Below are 25,746 nucleotides of genomic sequence, written 5' to 3' on the forward strand. Positions count from 1 at the left end.
GGCGCTGCTGTCGGGCGGTACCACGTTGAAAGCTTCGCGACGGTCCTCGCAACAACGAAACGTCAACGGAGGAGCTTTACTGAAAGTGGAAAGAGTTTCTCAACATTTTACGCGTCCGAAGTGTTACGTTTTTCGGTAGTAATTGCTCGCAAAACTTGGTGCAAATTGTTCGCAAAGGTATGCCCTAACGGCCGGTCGGTCGCCAGCACGGATTACGGCACGGCCAAGCGGTGCAAAGCGCATCCGAAGCGAAACCTAGATACCTAGATCCTCCACTCTTAGCAGCAGTGAGTTCGTTGTCTTCTTCGCGATACACCTCCATCGCGTATTGTGTGTGTGCGTGCGTGCGTGTGTATGATGTAGTGTGTGTGAGTGTGTGTGCGTGCGCATGTGTGTGTATGTATGGTTCGAGCAGCACTCGATGCATACAACCATTAGCCTTCACAATTCGCCCATGGAGTCAGCTTCTTCTTCGCTCAGTGCATTCAAATAAACACTTTTTCGTCCTTTCGTGATGAATGGAGGACATTGATTATCGTCCCCCCGCGCTCCGCTCGGGGAATCTCTCTTCTCCCCTATTCGGGGGGGTGATGGTGCACGTAATCTTGAGGCAGTGATCACAGCGCAAAGCACACTGTGAGCCACCCCACATACTGTTATGCAGTTGCGCTCTGTTTATACGGTGTGGTAAATTACTGTAATAATTTTTGTATATGCCCTCGCATCATCATCCCTCTGGTGTATGTGTGCTGTTGCTGCTGCTGCTTCAAAGTGGTGAAACAACAAAACAACGCGGATATAGTTATTTTTGGCCTATTGCTACTTGAGCGAAGAAAAGACGCGAAGGAGCGGGTTTGTTTATCCATGTTTGGTTGCGCAGAAGGCAAGTACGCTATCGCGCCAAACGCGTTACCTGTGGCAGGCGAACTTGTTCTGGGACATCTTTCTGGGATGGCGTGAAGATGGCACCGCCAACTGTGACTCCGGTCGGGAAGGTGCAGGGCAGATAAATTGAGCTGAAATCATGTTGCACACGTGTGGTCACAAGAGCGGAAGATTCAGTTCGTTTGCTCGACCCACCAAGGCGGAATGTATGCTCTACATCCCCCTCTTCAGGGAGTTCGAAACCGTAGCACCCGTAGCTTTCGGGTGTGCTCTTGTTCGCTTTGAACACAACCACCGAATCAACGCATAAAACCGGTTCACGCGAGAGTTGCGTACCGTCGCGCGGAGGGTGCACGTACCCTCAAGAGTGCACAAATACACGCACAAGCGCCATTGCCTGGTGGTCCAAGGCTGTGTCTCGATTTTCGCCGTACGTGCGGTTACGCGATTCTTCGCCGCACGAAGCTTTTTCGGTCGGTTTGTTCGACCGTTTGGCCGCTCTGAGGTGCTCTCATGTCCGCCAATGCCCACCGTGCGTCTAGATTGCAAGCAAACCAAAAGGAAGCTCTAAACCACTAAAACAAAACATCACCCTCTTCGTTCTCTTCCCATTTCACTCTCAGCAGGCGACGACATCCAGTGGAAACATACTTTGACGGCGAACACACGGCGCGATCGGGAATCGGGCAGAGAAAGGGTGGGGAGCCGCGCATGATATCAACATAACAACGAACACCGACGTGTTAAACCCTTCCCTTTCCGGCACCAGTGTACCGTGCACGCACACACACACGGGTTGGATTCTGACTTGACGAGGTTGGTTTTGGCACTTTCCTGTGCGTTTTTAACGCCGAAGCAATCAATAATTCTCTATCCTACCCGCCGCCACCACTTCCACATCAGGCGATCTTGGGGGCAGCGGTGGCGGCGGCGGCGGCAGGGATATGTGGTGAAAATTGCAATCGATTAATCGACCCTTCATTAGAATGGTGTGTTTGTTAGCCCCGCGTTTCCGTCGTGTCGTGTATTTGTGTGTTTGTGTGTTTTGCGTTGGCCCAAACCAGCATCCCATTTTCGCGGCAAAGTTTTGCTAGTTTGTGCGGCAGGAGTGGTTAAACGCATAGCGTTTTGGATGTAGGAAGAGAATTAACATCATCACGAGCAATAACAACAACAAAAAACTACCATAATCATCCGAGAGAAAACGATTAGGCAAGAAGACCAATAACAATAACAATTTTATTAGACTCCAATTCATACCGCTGCTTGCGTACACACGCATACATTCACGTAGCTTCCGTGGGGTGTGTGTGTGTGTGTAGGCGTGTGGGCTCGCGTGTGTTTATGTGCGCGCTCGCATTTGCAGCTGTGTGCGTGGTTATGCTCACGGCACAAGAGAGACTGGCAAAGAAAGGTAAAGCGAAGAAGCAGTTTCTTCTGCTTTCTCTATCCGGCCGCTGCTACCGATTCAAGGATTCTTGTTGCGCTGGTACACATTCGCAAATTTGCCTGTGTGTTTGTACCGATTTGGGGTGCATGTGTGTGCATGTGAGTCAAGGAATTATTTGCCCAACATAGGTTTTTGTGTGATTTTCCCATAGTTCTGTTGTCGTTGCTTTTCGATGACGGGGAATGAGTGAGCGCCAACACCAAACACCAAACCGTGGCGAACGAATCACTTCCCTTACACACTGTCAGGGGTTAGTCCCATCCCTGCTTCACATTACATCGGGCGAGGGACACGGAAGAAAAGGGCCTCAAGCACACAACAGCATTGACGGGAAAATCACGCATAAAAGTGTATGCATGTGTGTGTGTGCATGTTTGGTTTGGTGTACAGGTTGATTATTTTCCCTCAAAAACCTTAGGAAGCAAAAGGGCAAGAAAAAAAAGGAACGAAAAATACACACACACACATCCCTGTAACAGTCCGTTCAATGGCGAGAGCAACATCAGACCAACGAAGAAGAAGAAGCCTGGTTTGTGTTGTGAGAGAATGCGGTTTTGGTGGGGAGAGTTTTTTCTCACTTTGAAGAAGTAAAAGTGTCATGTTTGCCAAATCAACGCCTAATCGAACCGAGTTGAACGGACACCGGAGTAATCGCATCGCAGGATACCAAGGACAAGGAGGGACAAGCTTCACATGTTTTAAGACAATTTCGCTCCACGCCTAGGGTTCGCCCTGTTGTTCAAATACCTACACACACACACACCCGGAAGCTCTTGGTGGCCACATTGGTGGCATCTTAACGACACGAGGGACGACAGCAACATATACCACACGAGCAACAAAACTGTGTGCACTGCGAGAGAGGAAAGGCGGGGACGAGGAAAGGATTTAACACGCTCAGGATACATTTTTTTATGAACCGTTTCCACACCAGCTAGGTAGGTTGGCTTGCACTGTACCGCTTCATTTAAGATTGATGTTGTTTTCGTTTTAGGGACTGAGCATTAGAGCAATGTGCGTATGTGTGTGTGTGTCTTGTTGTGTAATTTGTAATTCAAAATGATAGGAAAAGTCGAGCTTTTCTGACGTCAATCAAGGGGATCGCTGGCCGAGCAGCGAAGAAGCACGGGAATAGGCAGATTGGATTGCCGGAAAATGAGGCCTATTTGACCGGCGATTCCTTTTTTTGGCGCTCTTTAGTAGCGTGGGAGATGATGCCCTTACTAATCTCACCCACATATTTTCGCGCCGTCCGCACCCTTGTGGGAAAAGTGCGCAAAGAGCTGCTGGATGGGCAGTGCATGATGTTTAGGATTCGTGTTGAGCATAGAACCTAACAGACAGCAATCAGGGAAGGGAAGCAACCACGGTCCGAAGACAGTGGGCCAAAATAACAGCAACTTTTACATGCAATTGGAAGCAGTCGAAGACGATACCGGCGTACAATGGCGTGCTTTTGCTGCAATTTGGCAAGGGAAATAGCAGCAATCAGCAAAGCGGAAGCCAATCGATAATACGCATACAGCAAGAAAATGTTACTGACGCCTGTTTTACCTATTCTCATAAGCAGCTTTATCACACTAATCGTTTGTTTTACTTTTTCTTCTCTTTCCATCTAACGTAAATAATTGTAAACCATCAAAAACCCCATAACCATGGCATCATTCGTCCCGCTTCTTCTGTGCCGGATTGATGGATGCCACAATGTGATGCCACTGCTGCTGGTGTTTTGTAAATTTGAACCATCTAACAACCGCCAACCCACCATGTCTCCCATAACTTTTGCAATCGCAACGAACCAAAATCGAACCAACCACCAAAAACATAAACGAAAACCCCAAACGGATATTTCCATTGACCATTGCGCACTCTGTGTGCTCTCTTTTGGTACGCATTTACGTACGTTCTGTCCTTTATTGATACGCTGCAAACCCTCTGTTTGTTGTCACTGTGCTGACATGGCGTCATTGCTTTATCTGATCCAATTGCGTGTGTTTTCGCGTATGGTTTGCGCATTGTCACAATGACTTGAACGCGTTTAATCCGTGCCATACACGCACACACATACACCTGATACGCTTCCAAATTACTCGGTTGGTTTGTGATGTTGTTCTAAAAAATTTTCAATTTTCGTTGTCACAAAACAAAACAAAACAAAAAACACAACCCTTCAAACACATTCGACCGTCCAGGGTATGGCAAACTTAAACTTCCAACAACCGCCCAGAAGCATACCGAGCAGTGTGTCCTTAAGCGGGAGAGGAGGAGGAGGCGGCGGCGGGGGAGGCAACAGTAGCGTGGTGGGCGGTGCCGCCGGAGCCTTCAGCAATAGTGCGCTGTCCGGTGCCGGAGGCCATGTTACCCCAACGTCCGGTATGTTCCCTTCGGTGGTCGGCGGCAGTGGTGGCCCCTTCGGACAGAACGCTACACCTCCGTCGCAGCAGCAAAGCAATCAGTCCTCCGCGTCGGTGGCGCCCCTCTCGCCCAGCGCGAACGGTGCCGGCAGTGGCAATCCCGGACGGCCGGGCGCGGGCTCGGGCGTTATGGGCGGCGCGAGCGGACCGAACGGCGGTGGCGGTGCAGGCGGCGGTGCGGGGCTCGCTAGCAATGGTCCCAACAGTAGTCAGCAGCAACTGTCCTCCACCAGCAATGCGCTAACGGGAGGGGGCCGAATTAGTACCCTGTTCGGTGGAGCCGGCGGCCAGCAGCGCGGCGGTGGGGGCGGTGGCGGTGCTGGAAGTGGTTCGGTCGCTTTCCCGGACCGGAGGATACTCTCCAGCGTGGGCGGCACATCGATGGTAAGTGGAGACGAAGCAAACTTAATCAATTTAACCAACAACACACCCACTCTACAGACCCTCTCCAAAGAGCACATCACACGCCACACTGTGTGGGCACTGTCTAGGAAGCGATCCGTGTTTTTGAAGGTCTTTTTATGGCCATTACTCACTCGTTAGTAACATATTCTCACTAGTAACATGACCAGTAAACATTCTTCAGTAACGATTTCTAAACCTCCGCCGTGGATGGTGTAGTTGTACACAATATTTTACCAACAAGTTCATAAGCCGTTTACACATGAGTCCATGTTTTTCTTTATTATTTTGTCAAGCTCCTCTTGAGTGTGTGTGTGTGTTTTGGGATTTAAAGTACCCATTACATTGTCCTTATATATGTCCTGTTTTATATGTTTGGTTTGGTTGTTTTGGTTCGGTTTTGGTTGGTTAATGGGATGATGTTTGTGTGTTTTTTACCTTCTCTTTTATTCTTTATACTCTACGGGGAATCGTATTGGTCTCTCTTACTTCTTATTTTCTGTACCTAATTAAAATCACTTCTTTGCTCATTTTGTTGTTATTCTGTTGTTATAGTATTCAATCAAGGTTTTAAGTTTAACAGTGCGGATCAACTCATATAGCCCACGGCTCCATTAGTGGCTTTAGGAATGGATGTTAGTAGCGCCAAACATGGAGAAGCATAAGCCAGTTGTAGAAGTTCGCAGAACGTAGAACTAAATCAATGTTTTAATGTTTACCTTAAAGTTACCCGTTAGCGAAATGCACAAATTCATGAAATCTTTAAGGATAATAGGCAGCAAGGGCAAACAAAACAGCTTTATTTATAATAAGGTAGTAAATACAAAAAAAAGCATATTAAAAATACTCCATCCATCGTCATCCATCGTCAAATGAGTAGAACGGTGCACACCGCTTTTTGGTGGAATTACCCTGCAGGAGGATTCGAAGTTCTTTGCCTGCATATCAATTTGTTTACAAAGCCGCGCTACGTTGTAAGGGTAAACGAAAACAAAAACACTACCAACTAGCGGTTTCGGGCAACTTTTTTTTTTGGTCGTTTTTCGTTATCAAATATACGTACCCTGGTTGTTTTTCAAGATCCGATGGCTTACAACGCGATCTTAAGCTGTGTTTGATTTCGCTTTCTTAAGCGCTGGAAGATCTTTCTTCGCGATAGACGAATTCAAAAAAGAGTGGATTGCTGTGATCGCATTTTTAATGCTGCTGGTACTGCAGTTTATGTATTTTAAAACAACAAACATACAGGCACAGACACACGCACACTACGCTTCCCAGCAACAGCGGGTGAATGGTACGACCCACACAACACTCGGACTCAACCGGTGATCAACCTCTCGGCCCTTTATTCGCGGCTGAGCCCAGGGGGGTAAGATATGTGCGTTGCACATTTGCATAGCGACGGCGCACAGCATACTTATTACCCCCTATCCCCCGTCCGCTCAACCTCCCGAGGCCGCCGTATATGTTGCTGTGGTTCTGGTTCTTGTGCCGCATCTGCCCTTTTTGTTTTGTTTTATGCATCGCGAATTAGCTCGAGAGCATCCGGCAGAGAAATGGCCGCATGCGTGTGGTTGTGTGCGGTGCAGTAGATAGGTAGCAGTCGTTTAGTTAGGGACGTTAGCGGGTGCATTTGTTTTGTCGGTGGTATGCACTGAATGCACCGAATGTCGCTGGCGCAGCTAAACGTGCTACGATGACGCTGTGTGCGTGTGCGTATTGAGAAGCGCCCGCGCATGAAGCGTTTTTCGTTACCCCGTGCGGTGTCCATGTATTCTCCGCTCTCGTGTGTGCGGCGCTCATCTCTCGACTCGCATTAGATGCGCGCAGCACCACCATGTGTTTGTTAGTTCGCTGGGGAATGTTCTTACGGTCGGTTTGTGGTGGTGGTTTGTGTCGTCTCGCTGTCCCTCGTGCCGCTTTGAAGGGCCATTAATGCGTTGCTGTTGTGTTGAACTCGCTAATTCAGTGCGCGTCCGTATATGGTGTGGTGTGATAACAACGATCCAAACAACAATCCATCCGTGGATTAGCTTTCCCTAAACGCGTTTTATCGCCAACAGGCACAACTATTCTACCGAATGGTATAACAACACTCTTGCTACTACGGCATCAGCACTGTACAACTACTACTCTGCCTTAGCAAAACAAACGGAAGAAAAGTGCTTAACCACGCGTGTGCAAATGTAATAAATCCCACCAATAAGGTCTGCATCGCATTGTGCAAAAAAGGGAGCGCGTGTGTGTCACATTGCGAAGAAGAAAGGCACGCGTAGAAGATTCAGCAACCGCGCTTCCCTTCTCTAATCTGCTGCGCAGTTGTGTTGTGTGCTTGAAAACAGCCGTGTGTTGACGCGCCTGCCTCGTGCGTGTTTTTTTTGTTGATCGCGCTTGCGCTCATAACCTCGCTTATGGTGTTGCTTCTGTGCTGCGCTCACTGACTGACAGCTGTCGCCAGTTTTGTTAGGACGAAAAACACTGCGCCGTGTGTGTGAGTGTGCAGTGGAGCAGCCGGCCCATTGGCATTGTGTTGCACAAAGCATCCGATCCGCACATAGCCTGTTTTGTTTGTCTCCGCTCGCACCGTGCTCTGTCGCGGTTTGCGTGTGTTTGTGTGTGTGTGAGAGAGTGTTTGTGCGTTAGTGAAGGTATATCGCCAGACAAGCCGCCACTTCCGGAAGCACTTGCATTGCTGTTTCCTTTGCTTTTCCCGCACCCATTGTTGTTGTGTCGCTGTTGTGTGCGTGTGTGCGTATGTGTTTGGTCTGTACGTTTGATGAAGCATGTGCTCTGTCACGCTGTCACAGAAAGGAATGCCACAGAAAGGATACTACCATCAGAGATCGGCCTCGGTGTCGTCGGGTTCATCGAGCTTAGCAACCATTGGAGTAGGTAGCGCTGCTGCTGCTGGTAGTGTAGCAGTAGGAGGTGTAGCAGGTGGAGGATTAGTAGGTGGAAGTGGAGGATCAACGGTAACAGCAACAGCAACAGCAGCAGTAGGCAATGTAAGTGCAATTCGTCGCGGATGGCTTAGATCAACCTAATATTAACCGATAACGCACAATTACACGTTTGTGCTTCTGTTTCCCGCGGAAATATGACGCGCACACGAAGCATGGCGCCAAACATCCTGAGGCTGATGACTGGTTGGGTTGTTTAGTACGCTACAGAACAGTACTAAACACAAAAAACATCCAGGATATTGGAGCTGTGTTTATACTGAGGTCTCCAAATTTCCAAAATATCCTCGGAATTTTAGGTTTTTTAAGTCAATTATTCTGTTGATAATTCGTTTTGATGATTTGGCAAATGCAAACATTTCGTGAGTGGTAATTAGTATCAAATAACAAAAAATAAATAAATAAACAAAGGTATTGAAGTATAAATGATCGACAGGAAATCAGCTTGTGCAACAGCGATTGTGCAAACAAAGATAGATTATTTGCGCAATAATGCGATAATTTGCGCAATTAGCTCATATTGTTCTTTAAGCCATTCACTTACTTTTTGCGCTTTCAGGTTACTAAACGTTTGGTTGTTATTGTAAAAAGTATTGTTAGACAATTCGCGTATCAAATGGTAACATGGTGTATGAAACATGTAAGGTTTAAAACGTGAATTCTTTAATTCTGTAATGTTCTATGCTGTTTATGTGATATTGGAAGATCAACCATGGTTTAAGCAAAACGTTTTAAGCAATGTTGCACATGTTGTGGTGTGTTGGACCCCTTTGGTTTTCGTCGTTCGATTTAATGCTCTTTAACAGGTGTAATATCAATCCCTCTTCAATATTTCAAACCGTCTTCATTCTGCACTATGCTCTGGTGCCACTTTTTCCACCAACACTTCATCTTTTATGTAGTATTTTACCCACGCTGATTTAACGTTTTCTTCCCTCTCCGATTCTATTTACAGTCCAATATGGTTTCGTTCATGCAGTCGCGAGGATACGGATCTCAAAGTGGGAATAGCATCAACAACTACCACGGTGTGTTCGACGGCAGTGCGGCGGAAACTGGCACCCCGCCCCTGCTCGATCTCTCCGAATTTCCCTCGCTCACGAACGCACGCGGTGGCCAGAACGATCAATCCCTGCCGCAGTCGAACGCGCTGCAACCGCCGGGCAGTAAACCGTACGGTAAGAGCGACGCCCACTGTGTGCCCTTTGTTTTACCTAACTATACTTAACATCTCATTTCTGACCATCTCTTCACACACACACACACACACGCAGTTGGCATGGTAAAACAACCGACGTCCGAACAGATTGCGTTTACGATGTCGAACGAAGACTTTCCAGCGCTGCCCGGCACGCAGAACGCCGAAGGAAGCCAGATGGGTGCGGCCAGCCAGGGCCTGCAGGGCGTGCACCACCATCACCATCCGGACCATCACGGCGGCACGGACAGTTTGGGGGGCAAGGGTGCCGGCGGCAGCGGACAGGTGGGCAGTGCGGCAGGCATGGGCATGGACCTGCAGAGTGATTCCGGCAATTCCAACGTTAACATGGACAAAGGAGCAATGAAGCGAGGCGTACAAACATCACCCAATGGTATAATTCGGCTAGCAGAATGTGGAGCCAAGCTTAACAGTTCCATATTGAAACATCTCTCTCTTTCTCTCGATGCCTTTCTTACCAATAGGAACGGTAACGAACATCCCTGCCAGTATGGTGAACAACCAGTTCGGTATGGTGGGCCTGCTAACGTTCCTCCGGGCGGCGGAAACGGATCCCAATCTGGTGACGCTAGCGATGGGGCAGGATTTGATGGCGCTGGGTTTGAATCTGACCGCGGTGGAAAACCTGTACCCGTGCTTTGGCGGCCCCTTCGCTGATGCGCCCGCGAGGTACGTGTGTTTGTTGTAAACGTTTTTGTGTGATCATTTCTAATTTGCATTCGTTTTTCTTCGCTTTCGTCTTGTTGCACAGGCCTCAGGATATCGAGTACCACGTACCACCAGAGTATTTGATCAACATGTCAATAAGGGACAAGCTGTCGAAGCTAACGCTGCAGAAGTATAAGGATGATCTATTATTTTATTTATTTTACACGAACGTGGGTGATATGATGCAATTAGCAGCGGCTGCCGAACTGTAAGTCATTGCGCTTCGTTTCTCCTGCATCCAATCCGCAGCATCGCCATTTAATTGTTTGTTTGTTTGGTTTCTTCCCGTTTGCACACACACACTCACAGGCACAGTAGAGATTGGCGATATCATACGGAGGAGAAGGTGTGGATAACCCGTGTGCCCGGCATGACACCGTACGAGAAGAATGGCACAACCGAGCGTGGCACGTACTACTACTTCGATGCGCAAACTTGGCGGCGAGTGCCAAAAGAATTTCAAGTGGATACAATGAAGTTAGATAAATGTCCAAACATAAGTGCTTACGTTACGATGAGTGGACAGCCTGTATAATATTTATTAATTTGTAATTAAACCAGAAAATCACGGTCAGAAACCTCGGCGCTTGTTTATTTTCGTTGATGCTGTACGTTGTGCGTGTGTGTGGCTCGATGTATGGGGATCAATTTAGAAGAAATATCACCAGAGATGCCCGTCAACTAACAACAAGCCCGTCATGGGTTCAAGCCCTGAATAGACCGTGCCCCCATACGTAGGACTGACTAGCCTGCTACGGTAACAAAAAGTCACTGAAAGCCAAGCTCACTTCACTAGTGGGTACAAGCAGGCCTTGACCGACAGCGGTTGTTGTGCCAAAGTATTATTATTATTATCACCAGAGATATAAATGGTCAACGAAGTCGAACAACAATGCCAAAGAACGATCAAGCAACGAGGTAACGTTTTGTCAACAAATTTTTATTTAGCGACCGAATAGAATAGCTATTATCGTCCTTCTGCCGATGATTAAAAGCACATGCAGTGTGTGTGTACCGGTTTATCTACAGCAAAAAATAATGTTAGCAAAATACTTGTTACGTTTTCCATATCTTCCAGCACTTCCGCACCACGGCGGGATGTGTGTGTGTTTGTATGGGTTTGGTAGCTGGAACTGGAAATAACGCCCAATTCATACTCATTCAAAATCAATAATGCCGCGTTTACAAATTGGCAGTTGTTTGTCTCATCTCTTCCACAACAATTCCAAGGCAGTTTTGTGTTAAACAATATGGTACAATATCGTCATGGAGCTGGTAGTATATTAAATAGCATTCATTCTACCCTATTACCTATCACACGGCACGGCACTACCAAGCGCACAGCAAATAATCTTAACCCTACAAAAAGGCTAGTTTTAACTTTTTTGCCGAACATGCTGCAGCTTCGACTCGTACTCGGCTTCCAGCTTGGCGATCTTTTCCCGCAAGTGTTGCTCCTTGCCTTCCAGCGCTTCCTTCATGCGCGTCTGCACCTTTTGCAACGCCACATTGTAGCCTTCCTTAATGCGGTCGTACTCCTTCAGCATATGTTGCTCCTTGTCTTCCGCATATTTCTGGAAAAACGGAAATTTTGTGTGAAAATGCGCTTTCTCAACCGGTTATGCTTCGTAAACCCGTCCCAATTACCTTATAGTTGAGTGCGGTTTTCTTCGCCGACTGATACTTTTCCGTCACCAGGTCCAGGCTCTTCTGGTACTCGGTTTCCACCTCCTGGAACCGGTCGTTCATCTCCTGCTCCCGCTCGCGGAACATTTTCCGCTCGGCCGTAATCTGCGCGATCAGCTTCTCCATCGACTGCCGCTCGCTCGCGCACAGCTCGCGCTTCTCCTGCAGCTCGCGCTCGAGAAATTGCACCTTCTTCTGCCCGTTCGCTACCTCCGCCTTGTACCTGCCCATCAGCTCCGACTGCTTGTCGAATAGGGCGCGCGCATCCGCGTCCTTTTGCGCCAGCAGTTCGCGCATCTTTTCGCGCTCCGTCACGATCGCACACTTGAGCACCTCCACCTCCTGGTTCCGCACCTTCAGCTCGGCCACCCGATCGTACAGCTCGGTCTTGAGCGTGTCAATGTTTTCCTCGAACCGCGCAAACTGGGCGCGGAACCGCTCCTCGATCTGTTTGATCTGGCCCGCGAACGCTTTCGCCATCTCTTCGCGCACCTTTTGCTCCTGATCGCGCAACTGGCGCCGGATGTCCTGCTGATCGATCGGTGTTGCGCTGGAGCGATCCTCACTGGTGGCACCACTATCCGCCGCCTCGTCTGCCGTGCCGACACTCTGGTCCCGCGACGCTACCCGTTGCCGGATCGGGGAGGTGGCACTGTCGCTCGTGGTGGCGCTGGACGAGTTGGTGGAAATTTGGTTCCGTATGATCTGCTCGAACTGGGCCGCCTTTTCCTTCAGCTCGTCTATTAGCTGATCGCGCTCCGCCTTCAGATCGAGCCGGTTGTGCAGTTCCGTGACCGTCGCGTGCTGTTCGTTCAGCTGAACCTTCAGTTCACCGATTTCGCGCAGCTGTGACGAGCAGGCAGATTGCAGTTTGAGATTTTCTATTTCCAGCTAGAGAAATGGAGAGAGAGAGAGACAGAGGAGATGATTGTAAATTCCAGTACTCGCGATGAAACGATCGTTTCCGTTGCTTACCTTTGAGATTTGTGTCAGCCCATCGATACACTTGGTGCAACTGTTGCCGGATGCTGTGCCTGTTCCTCCTCCTCCAACGGATCCCCCCTTCTTCTGACCGCTCGCAACCATCCCGCAGGACACTTGCTTCAGCAGCTCTTCGTGGCTTGTCTTCTCCTTATCGAGCAGCTTGCTCAGCTCGCTCGCCTTCAGCTCGGCCAGCTGGAGGGCTCGCTCCAGCGACACGGCCTGCTCCTGCAGAGCAGCGATCTGCTTCGCACTGTCCTGTGCCCGCAGCGTGCTCAGCTCCCGGCCAAGCTCCTCCTTCGCGCCGCTCACCTCAATGTACAGTCGCTTCAACCGATCGCACTCCTGCTGTGCGTCCGCCAGGAGAAACTTTTGCTTTTCCACCTCCAGCTTGAGCGCGGCGCAGGTGCCCGCTTCGCCGTCGAGCGTTTTACACCGCTCCGTGAGTTGGGCCTTCTCGCGCTCCAACAGCTCGATCTGTTCGTCCGCTTCCAGCTTTGCCTGCTGCAGGGCGAATATCTTATCCTCCAACGCTTCCTGCCGTACGTCGTAGCTCGAGCGGCGTCGATGCGTGCCGGCCGATCCTCCCACCGACGATCGATCGCTATCCTTCTTCGCGCCTTGCCCCTCCACCGACAGCTTTTCCAGCTCCTGCTCCAGTATCCTACACTTGGAGGCCAGCCGGAACGCGTCCTCCTTGTACTGGTTCATCTGCACGAGCGTTTCGCCCTCGTCCCTTTTCAGTTGCTCCAGTTCGCGATCCTTCGCCTGCAGATTCGCTTCCAGCTGGCGGATCGATTCCCGCTTTTCCTGCTGCCCGGTCACACACACGCGCAGCTCGTTCTTAAGCCGCACCACTCGGCTGTCCCCATCGTCGTCCCCATCGCCACCCCGGTTGTTGTTGTTGGGCGTACTGCCGATCAGGTTGCGCTGCGCGAACGTGTAGCCCGCCGTTATGTTGGCGTTGGGTTGCTTTCTATCGCCCGACGACGCGTCCGCCCCATTCGCCTGCCCGTGCACGATGCTGTCCATCAGCTCCAGCTCGGCGTTCGATTTCTCCAGCCGGTGCGTGAGATCGTGTATGGTTTGGCGCATTTCCGACTGCTCCTGCTCGAGCGCATTGATGCGGCTGCGCAGCCGCAACCGTTCCTGCTCGAAATCGCCCTGAGCCTTCGTCCGGGACAGCAAGTTCGAGCACTGGCGCTGCGAATCCTCCAGCTGGTCCTGCAACCGCTGCACGGTTTCGGACTGCTCGATCAGCAGCGCCTCGCGGGACTTTTGCAGCTCGCCGTAGCGAGCCTCCAGCCGGCGGCAGTCCTGCTGCCGGTCGTCCAGCTCGCTGCGCAGATTGTCGATCTGTTGCTGCATCATCGCCACCTTCGCGTTGTGCCGCTCCTCCGTCTGCTTCAGCAGTGCGTCCGTGTGCCGGTCGGCTTTTTGGGCGGAGTTTTGCTCCAGCATCCGGTAGCGGTGCAGGCTGTCCTGCAGCATCATGTTCTTCTGCTCCAGCTCGGCCACCAGCTTCACGTTCTGGTCCTCCAGCCCGGACACCTTCGCCCGCAGCTTCTCCGCCGCGTCCTCCAGCTCGGAGATTTTCGTCTTGCTCTGCACCAACAGCTCGCGGGTCTGGTCCCGCGTCATGTTGGCCCGATCCTTCTCGGCCTGCTCGATGAGCAGCTTTTTCTCCAGCTCCCCTATCTGCTGCTCGTGCTTGTGGCACTGATCGTACATTTCCCGCGTCACGTGCTCCAGTTCGCGGGTTTTCGATTCGAGCAGCAGGCGCAACTCCCGCACGGCCAGTCCATCTTCTGGCGCCGGTCCGCCGCCGTCCTTCGCAGGAGTGGCCGGTGCGTGATCGAACAGGTTCATCATGCCGTTCAATTGCATTCTTGGCGGTGGTACAGACGCGGGTGGGAGCGTTCGTTTGCCATCGCACCCCGAATCGAAATCGTCCTCCTCGTCGCTGTAGTGGTGGGTGGATGAGTTCAGCGTATCGTCGCAATCCAGATCGTCGAACGCATTCTCCAGCTCGTTCGCCAACTGCTCCTGGCGTCGCTTGCGGTCCGCCAGATCTTCCTCCTCCTCGGCGGCACGCTGCCGCTCGATCTCGCTCCGGTTAAGGTTGATACTAACGCCATCGTTGAAGATCGACACTACCGGCGGCCCGTTCATACTCCTTGGTCTTCTTCGTCGTCGTCGTCGTCGTCGTCGGTGGTGCAACTAGAAACGGTGAAACACACCCACGGACAATCGGCACTTTTATCACTGCCCACGCCAATCACTCTCTGGCGCGATACATTTTGTTTGATGAAAAATCGCACTGCCAACGATCGTTGATTTGCGCAAAGGCCCGCACTCGCTCCCACGGTTTTCGGCCAACGCACATTCGACCTTGAACTTTGCAGCCGTAAAGGGTGGTGAAAAATGTTCGGAATGTCTTCAATCGTCTGGCGGGTGGAGATGTAAACAAAAAAAAAATGCGATAGACAATTTCTTCTCGCTGGGATAGTTTTTCTTTTTGCCGCCGCGCTTCTTCTCGTTGCTTTTTCAAAACTTTGATCGTGTTTTTCTTGCACTGTCAACTTCGCGTCCTTTTGTGGCCAAGGTGAGTAGAGTTGAGGTATGAATAGGGTTAATACAGTTTACAAAGTGAAATGGGGACGCATAACGCAAGCGTTAAATTGCATCAGGATCATTCAAAATTTAATAAAAGAGAAACAAAAAAAATCATCGTCCTGGAATATCATTCTTGGTCGGTTTTAGCAAAGAGATGAGAAATACAACCATGAAATCCTGTGTACATCTTGTCCCTAGGGTTTTACACAACCCTGAAATCGTTTTGACAGTTCTTCGAACGAGGTAAACAAACCGGTTCATTGTTCATCAGCGGTGGAATTTACCGGTCGGGCAACGACCAAACTGCGGCATTTCGATGAACGATAATACGCTTAAATCAATCCCAAAGAATCTTGTCCCGGAAAATTATCTCACCCTAGCGAACGATGCACGCGTGGAGCGTGATAAACAAATCAAACTACTGCTCGAACAGGTATGTAAGAAGCGACTGAACATAGCATTGCTAATGGTAACCAATGGCTGTGTTCCCCATTCACTGCAGCGTAAATTACCGGCCTCGGGATGGTGCGAACCGATGATCGAACACTGCATCAGCGAGCTGGCATTGCTGGACAGTAACAATTTCCCCACACGATGCGGCATGGGCGAACGGGAAGGACGGATCGTTTGTGGTAAAACAGCAACGAGAAGCACGCAATCATATCCCGCTTAACTCTAACGCCCCTTTACTCTTGCAGATCTGGTACGACGGAGACATTACAACTTTTCTCACGGTATTGGACGTTCCGGAAATCTGACCGATGCACAACCCAAAGCAGCCGGGTCGACGATAATGGCAAATTTAACCAACAGCTTGGTGCGGGACTGGATCCGTACGATTGGCATTCCGTCCTGTGGCCACGCGATCGTTGTCCCGCTAGCTACAGGCATGACTGTGATGCTCACTTTACGCGCCATTCACGCCAGCAGGCCTGCGGCACGCTACGTACTCTGGTCGCGAGTAGATCAACAATCTTGCTTCAAAAGTATCATAGCCGCTGGACTTACACCCATCGCGATCGACAGTTTACTAGCATCGGAGATTAACGAAAATGGGGAACAACCGCAAGACGCGAATCCTACGTTTGCCACCGATCTGGCAGCATTTGCTAAGCACATTAACCAGCTCGGTGCTGACGCGATCTGTTGCGTGCTATCAACTACGAGCTGCTTTGCGCCACGCAGCAGCGACGATGTGATCGAGCTGGGCAAGCTGTGCAAAGCGCACAGCATACCGCACGTGGTGAACAATGCGTACGGTTTGCAGAGTTCGTACTACTGTCATCAGCTGAATCAAGCGGCCCGAACGGGCAGAGTGGATGCTTTCATACAGAGCACGGATAAGAATCTGCTCGTTCCGGTCGGTGGTGCTATAGTGGCAGGATCCAGTGCCGATACGGTCGATGCCGTGGCGCGACTCTACCCTGGCCGTGCCTCCGGTACGCAGCATTTGGATGTACTCATGACGCTGCTTTCCCTGGGACGGAATGGCTACAGCGATCTACTAAAGGAACGAAAAGAAGCTTACGCTGTGCTGTTGGAAGGATTGGCGAATCTTGCCAAAGCGCACAACGAACGTGTTCTGCCCTGCCGCAATCCCATCTCCATCGGTATGTATTGCAGCAGCAACCATTTACTTCTAAAGAACGTTATGAATAGGACGCTTTTCTTTTAAATTATAGCCATGTCGCTGGTGACGTTTGAAACGACCACATGCCGGCTGGAAATGATCGGCTCCATGCTACAGAAACGTGGCGTGTCCGGCTGTCGGGTGGTAAGCACGACCGATAGCAAAACCATCGACAGTAGCGCATTCCAGGCATGGGGCTCGCATAGCTCGAAGGCCAGCGTACCATACCTCACGGCGAGTGCGTCCCTGGGCATTAAGTCGCACGAAGTGGCGAACTTTCTTGCAAAGTTGGATGAAGTTCTGCGTAAGTATCGCACCAAGTATATGGGTGATGGAAAATAATGTAATTATTTGTTATTTCCTTACAAACAAAAATGCGAATTGTTTGAGTTTATTTATTAAAGGGAACATAGAATGGTACACAAATGTTAACACTTCTTGTTCTTGATGTTATTGCTTTAAACAAATCACACGAATCACATACTCCGTCCGGTGGCATTACATGTCCCCAAACCCCATACACACCCGAACCCGAGTTGCGGCAGAACTACATATTCGACGTTGTCATTCCCTCCGTCAACCGCTCCGTTTCTAGCATAAGCACACACACAGACACACACACACACATGAACGAAACGCACTGAAGCTGAACAAAAGCGCGCAAAACAATGCGCACACAAAGCGAATGAACTGTGAGAATACCCGAATGGTCCCTAGTTGGGGAGGGAAAGAGGGGTCAGTCTGCCCGTTTCGCTGCCTTGCCGGGAGCAGCAACATGCGTACGCAGAACCAATGCCCATTCGTTCATTTTAGTGCATACGTTTCTTCATCCGGCTTCTTCTCCACGTTTGGATCAGTTGCGCTCGTGCACCACGTGGCACAGCTGATCCGTTTATAGAGGGAACGTCTTTTTTTCTTCTTTTTTGATCCCTCCCAATCCCACTACCCCATCCACCTAAAACTAGAAGCGGCCACTCCTTGCTGCTCGAATCGGTACGGGGTTTTATTTTGAATAAGCTCGTCTACCCTCCCTCGCGTCGTGCCCACCCGTTACCGTATTGCGTATGGGAATCGAACGGGAAGGGTGGCAAGACGCAACGCTTTTCACCTCATTTCAGGTTTTCCATTATTTCGAACGGACAATTAGAACCGCTCCCACTTCCGGCAGTCTCTTGTGACGGATCGGGTTCTACTACGGACCGACATGGTGGTGTGTGTGTGCAGCAAATTTGTTGCAGCGAACGGGTTTGAGGCAAACCAGACGGTTTTGAATCCACTGTTGGTAGGGCCACATTGTTTGTTTCACATATCGATTACAGTGGGTAGTATTAAAAACAATCCGAAGATGGAGTGAAATTAAGCAGCGATGACTGGATTACGATCACGGCGGGTCATAAGAATTCCATCTAATTGTATCTTAATTTTGTTTACTATTCACAAGCGTAGTTGCGGAAATATTTTTGGTAAATTACAGCATCCTGCACGTAAATTTTCCATCATTTTCCATTAACCAATGACCGGAAACGATCTGTTCGCTTTTCAAATTGATCCAAATAATGGTTTCTTTGCAAGCAAGCGCACCCATGGAAATGTATAATATCCTTCCGATCCCCGACACAAAGGACCAAAAGGACGAACCCTTGGGACGATTAATGATGCCGCAAAACCGATATCCCGCGGATGGTTTGACGCCAAAAAAGACGGACAAAAACAGCCAGCTTACCTTCTCAAAAAAGGCGCCCCCTGGTTTGTCAGCACTAATGAAGATTGATGAATCGATCGTGTCCTGTGCATTTGATGTTGGTGCGTCCGCACATTTTACTCCGGATCGGATGTTGAGTGAACTGACATGCATCACGGAAGGGATGGTTTGCTTCCCTTTAGTGTCAGAGACCGATGACTTATCGTTTTGTTCAATGATGATTATGCACGATCATTTCATGGATTCGAGATGACGTAAAGGTGTTACTTTTAGGATGCATCTGCATGAAGACGGATCGATCGTTATTGGCACGTGGTATCTTTGTCAAGCAATCCAGTGCTGTGTTCAATGGAAAGAACATTTCTCTGCAAGACGGAGGGGAAAATTCCCCAAAGAATATGATTATTAATTTGTCTTGCTTTTTTATTAATTCCATTTTGAAATCGGATGTTCATTAATGCAGAAAACGCTAAAAGAAGACATGTTTTAAAATCATTCCTCCCACTGCCTGTTTTTAATTCGCCACAAGGAGTTAAGGAGAACCCTGTTTTTACTGCTCTTTACACACTCACACCCATTCCAAATGACACTCACACACCGAGAGGATGCAATCAGGCGTTCTCGTTACCGTCGCTATTAAAATTTTGAAAGTCATTAAAGTCCACTTCGGAACGCTCGCTGCAGTACAAATTGCAGCAGCGCCCACAGCGTGCAGAGCAAAAGGGCCCACGTGTGCACAATGTATAGTGCACAGTGCGGCAACAGCTTTCGAGAGGAAGTGGCTCTCGTGTGCACCTGCCCGCACGCTGGATCCTGCGCGCCGCATGCATATGCTGCCCGGCCGCCAGCCGGATTTGAACGATGTATCGTATCGCGATCGCGTGCCCTTTTGCGTGCGGCGTTTGCGAGTGGAGGAGGAGAGGTTCACCGGACGATTATCAAGCATCATCCCGGTTTCTTTCCACACCCGATCAACACCCGAATGGAGCGATAATGGTGGTTTAGGGGGGAGTTTGTCAGAGTATTTTAAAAAAGTATTGTGTTTTTATTTTCCAGATTGCCGTACAGCTTGTAGCAGAGATGGCCTTAGGGAGACGACAGTCTAAGCTGGGTAGGTTGGTCTGTGTTGTCTTTTCGGTGATTTTCGTTTCCATTTCTCCACTCAAGGTGTGCCCATTGGCTACCATCTGCTGCCGCACGGAACAAACTCGCGTTAATCATATCCTCGAATCCTCTGGAAAAAGAACCGAAAACCCAAACCAATGATCGTGATGAGGCATCGAAGCAGCACATGCCAACTGGCGCAATGAATTTCACCGACCAAGATCGCGACCATGTTAAGTGTCCCGCCGCACGTCCCGAAAAAAAAACGCATAAAACCATCCACCAGCTGCCGAGAAACAGTGCAATCCCGCCGTACGATTAATAGCTTTATGATAATTGGGCAAAAGCAGCACACGTTGGTCGCGCTGCTGCTTGCACTGGCTGCTTGATCATCCTGCTGGTTGCAATTAATTTTGTCACCGATCGTGTGCCACTTGATCGCGCCAAACAAACATGACAATTAAAAGCGCCGTATGTGTGTGTGCATGCTACGACGTACCGTTATGAATTTGGCCAGGTGCCTCGTCTTTCAGTTTTTAAACAGAATCATGTTTGATTTGCTCTCCAAATGTAGAGAAGGTCTTTTCAGTGCACGAAGCAATGCTGTGTAATGAAATAATTGTTTAAATAATTTTAAAACACATCTAATTAGAACAATCAATTACTTGCTGTTCGATTGCTTTAAGAAAACTAGTTGCAAACTACGATCGCGTGTTGCCGGTCACGCCAGCTTGGTTAAGCTTTCGGGACATTTTACGATCATCCTCAGTTGGGTTTTTTGGGCCTTATTTAAATGTGTGCTCTTTTTCCTCGACCGATGGAAACCTTCCTTCCACACCTTCCTGGTAATCGGTTGCGGTTTATACGGTTTTGCGTGTTTTTTTTCTTCTCTCTCTCTCTCTCTCTCTTCTCAACCCGGCTTCCCGGACGATTGTTGCGTTGCCTTCGAAACGACACAAGTTGCGCCATCTTTTTCCCTTAACCTTCATCGGGGTTTTTTTGTTGCTGTTGTTGTTTTGAATTGAAGATGCCGGCAGCTGCAGATCCGAAACCGTTTTTTTTGCTTTCGTTTTTCGTGTGCCGTCCAACCGTCATCCCCCCACCGTAAGGCTGCTGTTGCCGTTAGCAAACGCCTGTACGACCTGTCCCGCACCTAAAGGGTCCGGGGTGTATTTCGTGTCTTCTGGTATTTTTTCCAGTTCGTACGAAGAAACCCTTCCTCCCCCCTCCCGGTTCCATTTGCTCCTTCCCTTTTCCATGTCCCGAAACGTGTTCATCGGAGGGCAAAAGTGGATCCCTTCCGTTGATTTGAGAATAGGGGAAAGAGATGGGTGTATTGTTTCGAGTCCTGGTAGTGCTGCTGCTGCCGCTGGTCAGCCCAAAAGAAACGCCATGCCCTTCCCGTCCTTCGTCCTTGATTCGCTTCCCTTCCTTTACGCCGCTCGTGCCAGCCAACGATCGTTCGGTTTTGCGTAATGGTGATGGTGATGATTTTAATGACGAGCTCGTTCTCTTTCTCTGTCTCTCTCTTTCTCTCTCGGTGTTACGTCTACCGTATGTTTTGGGTGCTATTGTCCACCGGGCTGACTTCCTACATCTCTTGGCGGGTCTTTCGCTGCAGGTTGCGCACTACACGGGGACGTGTTTCTTAAGCGCCATCTTTCAAATGGACACAGATCGTTCAATCCGTCCTTTTGCCTGTTGTCTTTGTATCGAACGAATCTATCACTAACCTGCACCATGTGTGAGGGATGTGGGTACAAGGAAGGTGCATTTACGTGTGATAACACTTGCCTACAAATTGTCCGAATCCTTTGGCCAACCAGTTAGGAAAGGACAATGTTGAGAAATAGAGAGTTTCTTTCGATGGAAACCCTTCTTCATTTAATTTTCCATTTCATTTGTTAATCTTAACATCTTACAACTTCCGCCCGCAGCCTATAAAGTGGCTGTGACGGGTGGAAAGTAGCACCTGGAAGCAGTTCGGAAAGGAATAGCCGCCGATGGTTTAACGTTCCCTCATGAGGATTTGTGACGATTTCAATTTAAGAAACTGAAATGAAAGAAAATGTATGTAGCCGAAGACATTGTTTTTGCAGTTTAAAAACTGTCAATTCAAACTACAGCTATTATTGCTAACGTGCGTTAGTAATCGTAGCGTTTCCTTATGATAAGAAATTGGTAAGTGGAGGGCAATATTAAGCATTTTTAAAGAATTAAGAACTTAAGGATTTACCTTGTCTTTGCGATTGAACACAATTGACCAGACACTTTGATTGAAGAAGTTTATGATCAATCTTCTCAAGACGCGTCATATCCCTAAACCCCGTATAGAGGATAACAGTACTGAACGCTTCGACGGAAAATTTTACTTTTTTATAAATATAACATCATAAAAGAACAAGCGATTGTTCATAGAAATCGACCATAAATCTTTGCACAATTGTTATTCAATAGCGAACTGATTCGAATCGATATAGAACATGTGTTATAAATCTTATCATTCGAATAAGACGTAATTCTATATAAATACATTTTCTACGCAAAATAAACTACCAGCAGTCCATTTTACAGTGCCATAAATAAATCGTATTGCTTTATGACTACATGCAGTTCATGATTTTAAAACAAGTTTGTCGATCACCACCACAGATCGCTCTACAAACGAAGACATCGCTTCGCTCCCTGCAAGCAACTGTGTACCATGGATATAAGGATCAAACGCTGCTGTAACCAGGGAAACCACTTATATCTTTTCTGTGGCACAATGTTTAGGTCACATCCAGCCACAATCGTTTACAACTTTTCCGTCGTCATTAGGGAGCTCTAAATTGTCCCGAAATTATATAATTCACACATCCAGCACCCAATTCATCATCCAGCACATGGTACGACGATGTACATTTTTACATCGTCCCGTGTGTGTTTGTGTGTGACACATCTGGCCCAACAACGACAGATCGTAATGGCCAGCTGTGTTTTGGGCTGTGGAACACTGGAAAGAGAAGAAAGGCTGCCATGATATGATTTTGCGATGTGATGATGCAGTTTCGAGTGGCCACACTCGGTGAGTCGTAATTTTTGTTTTCCTTGTCCGAAACCCCTGGCCGGGCAGCTGTCGTACCAGCGGTAGAAGCCTCGGGCGCACGAACGTATCCTGCCTGGCCTGGTCACCTGGTCGAGAGAGAGTGTTAGTAAAAGATCCAATCAATCATTCCACGGCACACGGTACAATAGCACCCCAAAACTCATCGAGATGATCTTGTCGCTGCATCCCGGACGGCGGCGAGAAGTGTGTCGCAAAATCTCTGTGTACGTAGGCAGGGTGGACATTTTTCTCGCAGCACTACTCTAGCACCACTTTCAATCAACAAAGCATACAACCAAATCCTCATCCTATCCTTACGGGAGATGGGACAAAACACGAAAGTAGATTTCGTTAGCTCTTGTTACCTGCGTTCGATCTCCGGCGTTGGGATAATCCGGCGGATGAGATGATGATGCTGGTGGTGGTGGTGGTGGTAGTAGTGTCGTGATGCTGGGACCAGGTGGAAATATGATCCTTCGGGGATCGGGGGTCGTCTGTTGCAGCCACACCATAGTTTCAGTCGTTCCGCCGCTTCCAACTACCAGCAGCAGCATTAGCAGCAGCATGTCGGTGGGCCAACCGTCGCCTACTCTTCTTGACCAGCACACATCAGTACGAGGCAGCAGCACATACTTAAGCTATCAGTACGGTCGGTCGGGATGAGCTTTGGGCATCAGATTTACACAGCAGCACAAAAACAAAGCAGCCATCAAAGAAGGCCAACATCTAGAAGAACAAGCATTAGGGCACCGTGAACAGCGCGCGGGACCCAAAACCGGGGTACATACACGCACAAACACAAACAGGTATAATCAAGCGTTCCTTCCCGGACTGCTATGTTCGTCGCTGGCACAAGACAAGCCGAGCCAGCGAACAACAGCAGCAGCGCAAGGATAACGGATATCGGTCGGCTCGTATTTCCAGGTGTTTCCTTTCCTTTTGTATTTGCTGGCAAGGAAAGCTTTGGCCTTAAGACGCACGGGTCTCAGCAACCCATTGCCATTAGCAAAAGACCCTACCAAGAACCGAGATAGAGATAGAGAGTGAGTGAGAGAAAGAACAGGTTAGACATGGTTTGCATTGTACCTTGTGCTGTGCTGTTGCTCACTAAGCGAAGAAGCGGATTTGCCATTCAGCCGTAATAAGAGGCGATTGTAGCCAGTAGGCTCAAATACTCTATGAAAAAAATATATAAATATCCTTCAGCCGTATTTTGCACGGTCTCTCTAACAACCGGACGAAGGAATTGGGATCGGAGTCGTCGGATCTGGTGGTTCGTCCTGAGGGGAGGAGTTGGCTGATTTAATTTTGCGCTCCGACACTGGTTTACGCTTGCCGGTTACCGGTTTCGGAATGTGTGCACAATCCTGTTTACGGTTGACGAGTTTTTGCTCGTGTTGGATTAAGCTTGCCGTTGTTAATTTTGAATTGGCTGGATGAAAGTGAGTTAATTCCAGCTCAAAGAATTGAGCTGTGATGAAAATGCTAATTTTTGTTTAATTCTAATTTGGAGCAACAATCGTACAGTGGCCGGCAATATAAAGTGGCCACTACTTACAATTTTATATTTTTTCCATTTTTTCCGTGAAAGATGAAGTTATTGTACTGCTTTATTTTTTGAAACATTGTTCGTGATATGCTTAAGAATGCGCAGTACCATAGCATGACAAAAATGAGAAGTTTGCTACAAGAAAACATATTTTTTCCAAAATTGATCAAAATCACTGTGCCAAAATAAAGTGCCCACTTTATTCATTCTATAGAAAATATTTTTCTGAACAAATATAACACTAAACTTATAATTTATATGCGTTCCTCTTGCATTCTTTACATGTTCGAGGATCTTTGGCGTATTTTTTTTCTAATTTTTAAAGGTTTATCTAGTTCTGCATCTAGTTTTTGGATCTGGTTCTTCTCAAGCGTTATCAAGAGCTTTAAATTTCAATTTATTTGTTTGTGACACCAGTTTTATCCACCTTCGCACATAGAATCTGCCTCAAATTCTCTATGGAACCAAGATTTAGACTTCATGGAGGACATGCAAGGTGTTTCATACGATACTAGTTGAGAAATGTTTTTTGTATTGATTGTGTGTGTTGAGATGTTAGCCTGTAGGAACATGTTTTTAGTTTTCAAACCCCATTTTTTTAAAAGAAATATCCCAAAGTATTGATGAAGAATGTTAAAAAAGGTATCAGCCATAGTTGTACTTTCGATTCACACCAGTTTTTACGCTACTCCTAAAGATAAACACCCCCTAGCTATCACATTGCAATTTTCGTAATTTACTGCCTGTTAGATGTGGCGTCCTTCAACTTCCTTGCTCGAGCTACAGTAATCTAACAAAGCCAATTGGCTTCAATATGATCAAGAACATGCAGATATATCGTTAGATTGTTGAAAAACTGGTATTTGGACAGATGAGTCCAAATTAGAACTGATGTTCAAAAATATCTAGACGCGATCCAACAAACCAATATGTATGAAGAGTGCAATGTGATGACCAGGGAGGGGTTTTCTATGCGAGGAGTGGGGAGCATGGTATGAATCGACAGCATAATGAAAGCTTATACCTATATAAGCATCCTGTGTGAATTTATCTGTTTTCTGTGAAAAATACGGAGTTAGTAAATAAATTTATGTTACAACAGGAAGACGACTCAAGTTATACACGAAGAATTTTTAATTTTTTTTTTTCATTCAAATCGAATAAAACTTCTTTAATGGCTCCTACTTAGTCTTAACTTTAATACTATCGAGATTTCGTGTGCAAATTTTGATGCAAATGTGGTGAGAATGACGTGGTTAGGAAAAACAAAATATGTTAAAGCTCTGAAATACTCTTAGGAAGAATAAATGCCAAATATGTGCAAATAAAACAAAACTAAATTATGTCGAAGA

General features: G+C 48.2%; 4 protein-coding genes and 1 long non-coding RNA gene across 10 annotated transcripts; 2 read left to right on the forward strand and 3 right to left on the reverse strand.

Annotated features, from left to right (window-relative positions):
* The first annotated feature begins 44 nt into the window (after positions 1-44).
* LOC120908608 (regulator of gene activity) lies at positions 45-10,616 on the forward strand. 6 transcript variants are annotated; one of them, XM_040319794.1, is made up of 9 exons: positions 45-177; positions 1,509-1,701; positions 3,060-3,273; positions 4,528-5,133; positions 9,067-9,289; positions 9,386-9,703; positions 9,795-9,999; positions 10,082-10,246; positions 10,348-10,616. In XM_040319794.1, exons 4-9 carry the CDS (start codon positions 4,531-4,533, stop codon positions 10,571-10,573), a joined length of 1,740 nt encoding a protein of 579 aa, XP_040175728.1. In that variant the 5' UTR covers positions 45-177; positions 1,509-1,701; positions 3,060-3,273; positions 4,528-4,530; the 3' UTR covers positions 10,574-10,616. The 6 variants fall into 6 exon arrangements, with proteins under 6 accessions (XP_040175728.1, XP_040175726.1, XP_040175727.1 ...); XM_040319792.1 differs by lacking the exon at positions 3,060-3,273; XM_040319793.1 differs by lacking the exon at positions 3,060-3,273 and having other exon boundaries at positions 46-177; positions 1,512-1,701.
* Positions 5,913-8,290, reverse strand: LOC120908609. Its single transcript, XR_005741156.1, has 2 exons — positions 6,215-8,290; positions 5,913-6,118 (listed from the first exon to the last, which is right to left on the reverse strand). It is a non-coding gene; the product is annotated as an uncharacterized LOC120908609 (long non-coding RNA).
* A 676-nt stretch (positions 10,617-11,292) lies between the features above and the next one.
* LOC120908607 (centrosomal protein of 152 kDa) lies at positions 11,293-15,275 on the reverse strand. The gene is made up of 3 exons (XM_040319791.1): positions 12,700-15,275; positions 11,686-12,615; positions 11,293-11,612 (listed from the first exon to the last, which is right to left on the reverse strand). Exons 1-3 carry the CDS (start codon positions 14,875-14,877, stop codon positions 11,415-11,417), a joined length of 3,306 nt encoding a protein of 1,101 aa, XP_040175725.1. The 5' UTR covers positions 14,878-15,275; the 3' UTR covers positions 11,293-11,414.
* Positions 15,276-15,569: 294 nt separating this feature from the next.
* LOC120897245 (O-phosphoseryl-tRNA(Sec) selenium transferase) lies at positions 15,570-20,355 on the forward strand. Its single transcript, XM_040301959.1, has 5 exons — positions 15,570-15,754; positions 15,824-15,953; positions 16,020-16,931; positions 17,004-17,255; positions 19,710-20,355. Exons 1-5 carry the CDS (start codon positions 15,638-15,640, stop codon positions 19,757-19,759), a joined length of 1,461 nt encoding a protein of 486 aa, XP_040157893.1. The 5' UTR covers positions 15,570-15,637; the 3' UTR covers positions 19,760-20,355.
* Positions 20,356-22,358: 2,003 nt separating this feature from the next.
* On the reverse strand, positions 22,359-23,465 carry LOC120897246. The gene is made up of 2 exons (XM_040301960.1): positions 23,211-23,465; positions 22,359-22,931 (listed from the first exon to the last, which is right to left on the reverse strand). The coding sequence occupies exons 1-2, from the start codon at positions 23,409-23,411 to the stop codon at positions 22,632-22,634; spliced, it is 501 nt and encodes a 166-aa protein (XP_040157894.1). The 5' UTR covers positions 23,412-23,465; the 3' UTR covers positions 22,359-22,631.
* Between the last annotated feature and the right edge of the window lie 2,281 nt (positions 23,466-25,746).

This window comes from Anopheles arabiensis, chromosome 2 (genome assembly GCF_016920715.1).
Source record: "Anopheles arabiensis isolate DONGOLA chromosome 2, AaraD3, whole genome shotgun sequence".
Taxonomy (NCBI): Eukaryota; Metazoa; Arthropoda; class Insecta; order Diptera; family Culicidae; genus Anopheles; species Anopheles arabiensis.